Raw genomic sequence first — 11804 nt, 5'->3', positions numbered from 1 at the left:
CCAGAACCTTGATATGCTTCTTACGGAGCCACTCCTTGGTTATCCTGGCTGTGTGCTTCGGGTCGTTGTCATGTTGGAAGACCCAGCCACGACCCATCTTCAATGCTCTGACTGAGGGAAGGAGGTTGTTGCTCAAAATCTCACAATAAATGGCCCCATTCCTCCTCTCCTTAATACAGTGCAGACAGGTGCTACTACTTTAGATTAATGAGTGGAGTAGAGGTGGACTTTTTCAAGGCACAGTAACGGGTCTTTGAGAGCCAGAATTCTTGCTGTTTCTCAGGTGTTCAAATACTTATGTTGAGCAGTTCAAGAGAAATTCTTTTAAAATCATACAATGTGATTTCCTGAAAATTTTTTTTTATTCTGTCTCTCAGAGTGGGAATGCACCTACAATGTGAATTTCAGACCCCTCCATGATTTCTAAGTGGGAGAACTTAATCGCAGGGTGTTCAAATACTTCTGTTCCTCACTGTACCTAAATAATCGAGTAATTTAATAATATGCATTTTCACACTAATAAATGTCACCGGACACTGCACAAAGGTGATATACCTAATTCTCAGGCAGAAAGACTGTGGATGTGCTTTTATACCTTTTGGTATCAGGAGGCTCTTTGGTTGTTTGCAGTTAGTTTGAATGAAACAGAAGACAAACTGTAGTTACAGCAGTAGTGCAACATGAATTTACTGGTTTATTAGGTGCCAGTTAATGAATGTGGAAAACAGTCACTTCCTCTTCTTCTGTTCCTCTTTGTTTCTCCAGGTGTGTGGTCAAGGCCTAGACACCTGATAGTAAACATTTCTGCAGTGGAGTTATACTGGGATCAGCCGTCCCAGCCTAACGGACACATCTCTCAGTACAGGCTGAACAGAGACGGCCGCACTATTTTTACCGGACACCACCGTGACCAGAATTATACCGACACTGGACTCCTGCCAAACCAGAGGTAGAGAGCAAGCACTTGCATGAGTTTACACATACACACACAATTGCAAACGTGTGCACATGTACACGGATGTAGAAGTCACACATACAGAAACACACTTCACTTGTAGCCTCATAACTAATCATCTCTTTAATTCCTAAATTTCCACATTTGAGTGCACGTGTGTGTTTGTGTGGGTTTATATCGGGGTCACCCTGCTTTAAACGCAGCTCTCCTATCATCCGGTCCACGTCTCTCTCTCAGGACTGCGCTCTGTATATGTCTGTTTGTGTCATTTAATGAGCAAATATTTGACATACCAATGACAGGCCCAAACATTACCACACACACATGCACACACATTAAAATCACAAATCAAATCTGCCTTTTGCTTACAGACAGCAGTGCAGCATAGATTTTATCTGTTTATTTTCATTTAACTTTTACTAATCCGTTTTTTCCAAGATGGATTTTCTGTTTTAATTAAAGGAGTGTAAAATCATATCCTCTCTCCTCCCCTCTCTCTCCTGTCTCCTGTCTCCTGTCTCCTCGTCCTTACTCCAGAGGCAATTTCGCTTTACCCCAAATAGAATTCTTACGATAACACCCTGCAGTGCTCCGATCTCTTCTATGTGTGTGTGAAAGAGAAAGAAAGGAAGGATGGAAGAAGACGGGACTGAATGTGTGTGTGACGTTTAATTTTCCCTAATTCCAGGTAGTCCGCCAGAAGGCATTCCCATCCCGACCCTTTGCTTCTCATCTCTTCTCTCACCTCCTATTCACTTCTCTCCTCTAACTCTCCCTCCCCTCTCATCCTTCCCATCTTACCTCATTCCCTTCTTTTCCCAATTTAGCCCTGCGTGAAGAATTACACAGGGAGCACCGGCCCCATTATCCAAGCAGACTTGTGTGTGTTTTTGCTCATGTGTGAGAGTGTGTGCCCATGTGTGCCTTTCTGCATGTGCATGTGTGTGTGCGTGAGACTGCTCAGAGTGGCCATTGATTATTTATGACAATGTTGATTAGCTGTCACTTTGCTTCGGCAGCCCAGGAAGTGTCTAAGATGACGAGAGAATTAACCTATTCCCTCAGGCTGCCCCCGCAGGACACACACAGCCACATCCACAGCCAAACAGATGCAAATGCACTACTCACTGCTTGCCTACCACACACACACACACACACACACACACACACACCATTTTACTTTTGATATCCCAAGGTGGTGTTTACATTTAAGTAAATATCTTCCAGTGATGAAGTGTTTAAATTCATTCTCCCACTGAAACCTTATGCCATGATACAATCCTCCCTCTCTGCCTCACCCTCTTCGTCTCATGGCTTCTCTCTCTTTCCGTCTCTCCTTGGCTTAGTAGGCGTCTCTGCTTGTCTGTGTATGTGAGAGTAACATAAGAGCAGTTTTAATAGCTTCTCCTTACTGTGTTCTAACCCACTGCAGAGGTGCTAATGTTTAAAACCCTCTGCGCAGGAACAATAACCCAGCACCACTGCCTGTTAATGCACATGCGCCCGAGTTTATAGCAAATTAAAGGCTTTTAATGTTAAATGGTGGCCCACTTACACAGTTAATGTAGGCTTTAGCACCAGTCAGCCACGCACTCTTAAAAGGGAAATCTATCTTATGATGTCATAGGAGAGGCAACGAGACAGGTGAGAGAGAGTGAAAAGTGGAGAGATGAAATCGGAGACAGAGGAAGAAGTGGACCTGGGGGCAGTGATTTCTTTGTGTATTTACAGAGCTTGTTTTTAGAGCCATTTAATCATAAAAATTTCTCCCATGGAGCTGTTAATGGCAAATCTGAAGCTTATAATGTACCGGAATATTACTGAATCAACAGAGGCTGTAATGCTGTAGCAGAGTTAATCTAACTAAAAAAGGATTTCTGGTTGGCATGTCACCTTTTGCACAATTGCCATGACAAATAAGGTTGAGGCAAAAAATGTATGTCACAAGTTTCATGTTCATATGAATATTTACACCTCACTCTGCAAATGACACTTGTCCCCGTGCTGATTCAGCCCTGGCAACTTATTTTTTTTCCAGCAGATTTTAAGTTGTGTCCTCATACTGCACTATATCATTCACATACAGCTTCTCCGTTTTTTCTGTTTGCCAACCACAGTCATCCTGTAGCAGAAATCTTCATCAACACTGCAAATCTGATTACTTCAAAGGTGATAACTCTGGTTCTGTCATAGAGTTCCATGTGACCACCCCATCTGTACAGCTGGACTTCTGAGCTCACCCTATCTTGGTTTTGGCCCTGCTCTTTTTATCCAGCGCATCATGCACAGTGTTGACTATTAAATTGCACAAACCATGTAGAACACCTGCGTCTGGTTGTTTAATAAGCTTTTAAACCAGCTTGATTGTTCATTGGATATCTATAAAGTGTGGTAAGGTGACCACCAAGCCATAGTGCTGTTTGCTGTTTGAAACCTCCTCCCAATATTCATACTTGACACTGTGCAGCTCAGTGGTGCCAGGTGGAGTAGTAGGTGAATATAATGTATTTCAGTTACTTGGGTTTGTGAGAGGGGGTGCATTGGATCAAAATACTCAGTTTGGTTTGGATTATGGTATTTAAGTCATGAATTGGGTCATTTTTCACATAAGAAAACCCCCCAAAAAAGCCCAAAGTTTAAAAAAAAATCTTACAATAAATGATCCAGTGCTCATTTTGAATCATCGTCACCAAGTAGAGTTTAAGCCTAAACCTAACCTGGTATTTTCTGAGCCTAAACATAATGAAACTGCATGTTTCATAGCTGTGACTGTTTCCATGATGATGAACATTTATAAAGCCGTATGTTGTTGACATGAACACACAACAGCTTTGTTTGTATCTTTTCACTGCAACTCTGCATCAAGATTTAGAGAATTGTTACTTTAAAAACTTACAGCGACAGTAAAAAAATTTTGAAAACCGTGATGGTTGAACTTTGCAATTAATCTGCGGTTCACATGGGCGAACCGGGGGCGGATGGGGGCGTCCCTATGGATCACAGGTCAACTGCGAACACTTCCACCCCTAGTATGTGAAGATGATATATGTAACATGTAATTCAAATAAACTATATTTTCAGATTGGATCATAGATGATAGCAAAGCGCTACGATATACACTGTTTATTAATACAGTATATCTATTGATAAAATTCCCTTTCTTTACCTGACATTTTACTGTACCGTCTTCACTGGTGCTGTTTTGTGTGAAACTGCCCCTTAACATATTGTTTCCTTCTCTCTGATCCCTCATTTCTTTGTGCCCCTTCGCTGTCTTTGCTGTTTTCTCCACACTCCTTTTTACCCCGCCATTCCTTCAGGTATGTGTATGAGCTGGATGCCACTACTGGGGGTGGAACCACTGTGAGTGACAAATATGTTATACAGACTCCAGTCTCGTGCCCCGCTGGGATACCACCTCCTCACAATGTGACAGTGTCAGGCCCCCACTCCATCTCTCTTGCCTGGGCCCCTCCTGGTGAGTAGTAGTCTGAACAAATGGATAGATGGATAAAGGACAGATGGACTTTGTCTCCTCTCTCCCGTAGTGTGTCCTCTCTCTCTCCCTGTACCTTTCTGCAGGTTGCCCTGGCCCTGGAGCTCTATGTCTCTGACGAGCAGTCACCAGCCTCATCAACCTGACCAGTGTTTGATAGTTTGTTGTGTCTTGTTGCTTTTCTTCTTTTGTCTCTCCTCTATCCACTCACCCCAACTGGTCGAGGCAGAAGTCCGCCCACCAAGAGCCGGGATCTGTCGGAGGTTTCTTCCATTAAAGGGAGTTTTTCCTCCCCACTGTCACCAAGTGCTGCTCAAGGGGGATTTGTTGGGTTTTTTTAAATAATAATAGTAAGGTCTAGACCTTACTTTGTAGTGTCCTCAGATGACTTTTGTTGTGATTTGGCGCTATACTAATAAAAGTTGCTGTGGCATTTTGGGTAACTGAGAATGTTCACCAGAACATTTAGCAAATAAAAGGAAATTCTGTATGAAAGATCAGTGTTTATAAGGATTTTACATCTGTTTCCAGAAGGGAAGACTACATTTGACCTTAACTTACCTTGACTTCATCCTTAACGAACATGGGTATCCTCAGGTTTATCACACTGCAGAAAGAGCTGTTCACAACCCAATGAACCAACAGCATCATTATCTTGTGATTATATTTTCTGATTGCATCAAACACAAACTAGGAGCAATTTGAGAAAATGTGGTACATGCATTATCTTATTTCACAGAGGAAAAGTGATATTCTAACAATCTATATGTTTGACACACTAAAACAGTGACTGAGCTTAGTTCTCCCCACGTGAATCACTGACCTCTCTCTCTGAATAGACAGAGAGGGGTCAGTCTGCAACAAAGGCCCTGAGTAGTTTTCCATTCACCTTCTGGCCTCTCAGGACCTGAGCACACTCACACATACATGAGCATATACTTGGGGCTGAGTTTCATGCTTATGGGGCAGTGATTGTCTGCCCTAACCCATCTATCATTGACTATTACTCTCTCATTAGGCTGATTTCCTATTTCAGAAACCGCTTATAGAAGCAGCTAGCAAAGACACTTCACCGTGTGCGTGTGTGGGTTTGCATGTCTTTTGTTTTTGCGTATTTGTGTCTGTGTATACATTTTTATACGTGTGTGTGTGTGTGTGTGTGTGTGTGTGTGTGTGTGTTTGTGTGTGTGTGTGTGTGCGTGTCATTGTAGAGGTATTTCCATAGGCAGGCCTATTCTATCGTCATTACGGGCTGATTTTAAAGGTGAGGAAATATCAGCTGGGTTCTCACGCTTGGTTAACTCCCTGAGCCCAGAGTTTGGAGTGGTTTCGACTTGTGTGTGTATCTGTGTGTGTGCCAGGCCCTCTGACACAGCGTCATTCTCTGTGTACGTACATGCATGCATGTTTGAGTCTTCACATGCATACGCTGACTGGCAAAACACTGACGTATGGCTATTAAAAAGGCATTTACTCTAGGATCACTTTTCACTTTTTTGTATCTGTCTCTATGTGCCTGTGTATAAGAAGGTAATGTGTGTTTGCATGAAGGTAAAAGTGGGCATTTATGGCCATTGTTTGTGTGAAATAGAAGATGTCAGAGCAGTTGTTAGATCTTAGAGATCACAATGATTAAATCGCTATAGCAACATACAGATCAAAGCTGTGTCTGTGTGTTTGTGCGTTAGCTCAGTGTGCTGTTATGAAAAGTTCTTTTGCTTTCTTTTACTCACCCAGAGTGAACCTACAGTTGTTTGCTAAAGTTCATGCTCCGCTCCGCTTCTGTGAGTCAGAGCAGGGATTCTAATGGCGCGCTCATACACAGTGCAGGACCGATGCGGGCCCTAGCCTGCAGCTGCAGTGTGTGAAGGGAAGAGTCTAGAAATACAGCTCATATGTGTCTAAATGGCTGAGGTTTCAGTCGTCAGATCCAAAAAAACACTTTAAACAACTGAGAAGCACTCAGGGCAGAAATTTGGTTAGTGTGCACTTTAACACAAGTGTCCAAAGGAGTCAACAGCTCCAAACGATGAAGCTCAAGTGTGTTCAGTCTAATAGCTCAGGATGTTGGAGTTAGAGGCCACTCTTAACTTTGAAATCCTGGGGTCAAACCTCAGGCACTGGACTGAATTTTGAAATCCAAAACCTAAAGCAAACACCCACTGGCTCTAACAAATATTGGCTAAGTGTGTTTTTACAGCCAGATCAGGGGGTCAGAGGGGGGCTCAGAGGTTTTGACACCATGGGTTCAGTCCTTATTAGGTGCACTGAATTTTCAGATTTGCTCAAACATTTAAATGCACAAAGAAGTACAGCTCAGATGTGTCTGACCAAATGGCTCAGCCTGAGGTTGTGGGTTGGTGAATCTTGAAGTCCAGCATCCACATGAGAGACTTGCAGACAATAAGTATTATCAGCAAATTGCATAGTGTGTTAGAGGACTGCTTGGAAGCTGTCAGGGTATGCGTATGAGGCTCAGTGAGTTTAGTCCAACGTCCAAAGTAAATACTGATAAACCCTCAGAGAGAAGCCCCCAGTGCCACTGGTAGTGGGGTTGGTTGGTTTGGACCGAGTGCAGCAGTACATTATTATTTGTAGAACTTTTCAGTGCAGAATGTTAAAAATGGTATAATGAATGTATGCATTCATGTCCCAGTCTGTGTTCACCACAGACAGTCCCACTCTGGGCTCTAGAGGTCCCCTCTTCGTTAGATAGGCTGCAAGCCCCGTATTGGCAGTTTCCAACCATCAATCCTTTATCTATACTGCTTATTCTTGAATAAGGCCGCGGGGGGCTGGAGCCAATCCCAGCTGACACTGGGCTAGAGTAAGGTTCACCCTGGACAGGTCGCCAGTCTACCACAGGACTGACATATAGACAGACAACCACACACACTCACACTCACCCCTATGGGCAATTTAGAGTCACCAATCAACCTAAGCTGCATGTCTTTGGACTGTGGGAGGAAGCCGGAGTACCCGGAGAGAACCCACACAGGCACAGGGAGAACATGCAAACTCTACACAGAAAGAACCTTCATCCTCTTGAGAGTTTTTAAAAGAAAATTACAAAAGCAGTTTTGCAGTTGTACTAAGACAGAAGACCTGAAATACATTTCCCTTGAGAATGACAAGAAATAGTGGTCCACACTATCAGCATAGTTCAACATTCCACTATTGGTAAGGAAGGATTCTGTGTGTGTAGGTGTGTGTGTGTGCGTGCATATGTGAGTTGGGGGGTGAATAATTGAAGTCTTTCATTTGTCTGGTAATCAGTTCGTTCTCAAGATATCCAGAGTTCATGAATGTTGAATAACCCATCACAATACAGTAGGCCTGAATTATGGAAAAACCTGCAGTGAGAATATTAACAAAGTCTGGGTGCGTGTGTGCATCTGTGAGGGTGGTTTTGCATGTCTACTGTTGTGTGTTATGGCTGGTTGTGGGACCACAGTGCCAGGATTGTGAAGACACCATCAGACAAAAATGGAACCAGATGTGTAGATGTAGTTGTGGGAGACCATATACTTTACAGCTGGTCAGAGTACTCGTATCCAACAAACTGTCACTACAGAAATGCACTTCAAATTGTGAAAGTCAAACCATCAGTCTTAGCCTTTAAATTTCCCACTTTACAAAATCAGTTAACAGCGGGGGGTGAGAATGCAACAGTGGTTTTTGATTTACCATCTAAGCAGAAGTATAGCTGTCAGTCTTTTTTGTAGTATAGTTCTATAGTGTGTATGTTGCTGTACTAATGTTTGTTGGTAACAATGTTGAGTAAATTATTTTCAAGTCCTATCAAATCGTAAGATATTGCAAGTTGTACTGCCTTTTCAAATTGTTTTTTTATTTTATTTAAATGATTAATACATTTTTTGCAAAGTGCTTAGTGTTATGGATATGACATGTTCTAAATAATGTTTCATATCTCACACTCCATGCTTGGTGTGTCTGTCTGGATTCAAGAAATTTTAAATTGCAGTACTTGTATTTTTGTTTCAGTTAAAAATGCACTGCAACAAATAACATAACTAATAATTACAGGTAATCATATGTCTTTCTTTGTTTCCACAGCTCAACTCAACAGCAGCCAGCTTGTAAAATACAACATCCTGATAAATCCAGGAAGTGTCAGAGCCATGACGCGTAGTGCTGGGCGAGAGCTGCAGCTCAGTGTGACTGGTCTTGAGCCATTCACCGCCTACTACATCAGAGTGCAGGCCTGTCAGACTGGTAAATGTCTTTGAGTGTGAAGGATCAGCTACTGTGTTTGTGCACTATAACACTATTAGCTTTAAGTATAGATATTAGCTTCACATACTGTTTATTTGAGGAAATGAATTCAGAGTGAAAATAGCTTAATAGTGAAACTGTGTAGCTGAGGTGTTTCAGCTATAATATTCTGATTGTAGATGTGACTTGTGCCATTAATATGAAGGAAACTAATGGAATTATGTGTGTGGACTTTTTATCACATTTGCTCCTTTACAGAGGGGTGTGGGGTGGGAGAAGGTGTTTCCGTTCAGACTTTAGAAGCAGCCCCAGAAGGTCTGCAGCCCCCCTCAGTAGAGGCAGCTGGAGCCAGTGTCCTGGAGGTCCACTGGTCACCACCCAAAAAACCTAATGGACTCATCACCTCCTACCATATACACAGGTGACAGGCAGTGGAGATCTAAGTACAACAGACAGATTTTGCAAGACATCATCATACCAAAGTAACAAAATAGTGTTTCACGGTGTCTTCTAAAATTGCCCTTTTTACTGTTCCATCAACCACAGGAGCATTTTCTGATCTGCTGACTTTATTTTTAAAATACAGTTTTGTCTATCAACTACTTGGCTGAGTTGAACATTGCTTGGATTGATTGAATGGTTTAAAGAATCCAACACTGACCATTGTGGGAGACTGTATCAGAGTCACAATTTGCATGCACAACCACCCACCATGACCTCCTTCCTAAGACTTTTTATAGTAGTCTAATAACACTGTCCTAGCAGTTATAATAATTGCACATCATGGCAGTGCCTTTCATCTTTATAGCTGCCAGTCTCAAATTTTGATGTTATACAGTATTATCCTGCAGCATTGTGCATTAGATCAAATTCCTTGTGTGTAACATACTTGGCCAATAAAAGTGATTGTTACCAAAGATTTTGTGATTGCAACAATTTTCAGGCGGAAGTGGTGTGTTACCGGATAGAAATGCAGGGCTGCCATGAGTGTATACCAAGGTGCTTTTAACTACAGAAACCGTTGAGCAGCCATTTCTGATGTCTAGAGGAGCAAAGTGTTTTTATATCATGAGAGAGAGTTTAAAAAGTGGATGATGATGTGTAGACAAGCAGAAAGACACAACTACACCATACATAAAGCTGCTGTTATGTACTCACACAAACCACGGTGGTCTGGTGTTCAGATTATCAACTCATTGTCTCATCTATCAGTATGTGCACATACTCAGTGCATACATATGATGTACACATACACTATGTATATATATAAACTTAGAAGTTTTGGTGATGCGTCTGGCAAGCCAGAATTTGCAATCTATATATGTTGTGTGTGCATGTGTATTAATACATGCTGAAGGTCATGGTCTGCTTGTTGACCAGAGTGTGTGATCTGTATGCAGGGTCAGAGCAGACTAAGCCCTTTAAGTCCTCAGGAAACACACATTAGCATAGCAGTACACACACACACACTGACACACCTGGCATGATCAGAGTCAAGCAGACAGCGACTTGGATAAAATAAGAAAATCTCTGTTTTCCTCTCTCTCTCTCTCTCTCTCTCAATCACACACACACACACACACACGCACACCTGAAACCCTGCGTAATCACAGACAGACGGGCTTACCAAGACATCAGGGTGCTTGCATCAGCCAATGACTTACACGTGATGTTTAAGACGTGATGTTAAATTTTTTATTTCAGTTCCACACAAAGTGCGTTTCTTTTCTGTACTCTGAAGTACTAAAATATATTTGCCACATAATAACATACGGTTTGTTGAAGGATATCCGAAGTGTAGCTTTTCATATGCACCGTTGAAGGATATCCGAAGTGTAGCTTTTGCATATGCTCAAATTAAACAGTATCAATTTAACTTTCAACACTGTGTATTCACTTTATTTTCAGAAAATAGACTTGCATACTTTGTTTTGGACTGTAGGGGAAAAAACCTGATGCATGACTAAACCAAGAGCTTATTTCTTATAGGCGTCCAGTAGGAACTGAGGAGGAGCTGCTGGTGTTCATCTGGTCCAGTGGGCCACTTGAATTTTTTGATGCAAGCCCCAGCCTGCGACCCTTCAGCTACTTCCAGTACAGGGTTCGAGCCCACAACTCCAAAGGCTCGATTCTGAGCCAGTGGGCTTCAGCCCAGACCTTACAGGCAGAACCACAAGATATGGCCCCTCCCACTGCCACGCCCACCGGTGAGCTTGCCGAGTCATGAATATTAGTATAGTTAAAATGTCTTGGACTGAATCACTGCAACAGGCCCATATGCTGTGCACTTTGACAGGTGCATACTCAGTCCACCTGAAGTGGATTGAACCCAGACAGCCCAACGGCTTAATTACTTATTATAGACTGGTTTACAAGAAGCAGCAACAGGACCCAACGCTCAGCTCGACGACTACCACTGCTCTCACTGTGGAGGTACCTGCACACATACACACAGTCAGTACAGTCCTCATTTATCTGTGAGGACAGTCTCATTCTTGATCACATGCTTTCTTTTCTGTTTATTTATCTGACCTCACACAGCTGCAAACATGCCTGTAAATGTACATGTATAAAATGTTGACATGATATGCAGCGTGTGTGTGTGTGCCTATTGTCATGCAATGCTTGTGAAGAAAAGTCAACTACCTGTGGTGCTGGTGCCATCAGTTGGCCAGCGAGGGGCCTGAAGACAGATACACTGTCCATGGCCAGCTATTCTCCAGGGCCCTACCCACAATTCTGTGCCTGATGATATAACATAGGGAATGACTATAAGCAAGTCCGCTCAAACCAAGCACACACACAGACATGCACACCTCCTTACACAGTCACGCGCATACTGTACATAGACACATATAGTACTGTTAACAGCAGCATCTAGTCTAAATAGAAGTTGGCAGCTCAGTATGCAGGGTAGGTTCACCCAGAGCTACAATGAAATATTCACCGACAGTGGCCAGCATCCTCTCTGCACATCGCTACACACCAGTGTGCATGTGCAGAAGTTATCCACTGTAATCTTTTTAAATAAAAAAAAAAAAACAATTTATGTATTGAGATGAATATTGATATACTCAAAAGAAATGAGCAAATGCAAAAGTTGGAAACAATAAATTT

General features: G+C 42.4%; 1 protein-coding gene across 1 annotated transcript in view; it reads left to right on the top strand.

The window, feature by feature from the left end:
* Nucleotides 1-11804, top strand: part of ush2a (Usher syndrome 2A (autosomal recessive, mild)) — a 208689-nt gene that overhangs the window by 169729 nt on the left and 27156 nt on the right. Inside the window, 6 exon segments of the mRNA XM_020589916.1 lie at nt 766-949; nt 4276-4433; nt 8529-8687; nt 8946-9108; nt 10677-10894; nt 10984-11120. Coding sequence (XP_020445572.1) covers nt 766-949; nt 4276-4433; nt 8529-8687; nt 8946-9108; nt 10677-10894; nt 10984-11120 — 1019 coding nt within the window.

The sequence above is a fragment of the Monopterus albus genome, unplaced genomic scaffold (assembly GCF_001952655.1).
Source record: "Monopterus albus unplaced genomic scaffold, M_albus_1.0 scaffold10.1, whole genome shotgun sequence".
Taxonomy (NCBI): Eukaryota; Metazoa; Chordata; class Actinopteri; order Synbranchiformes; family Synbranchidae; genus Monopterus; species Monopterus albus.
Note: the sequence above shows the minus strand (reverse complement) of the source record. Positions and strands in the feature narration are given on the sequence as shown.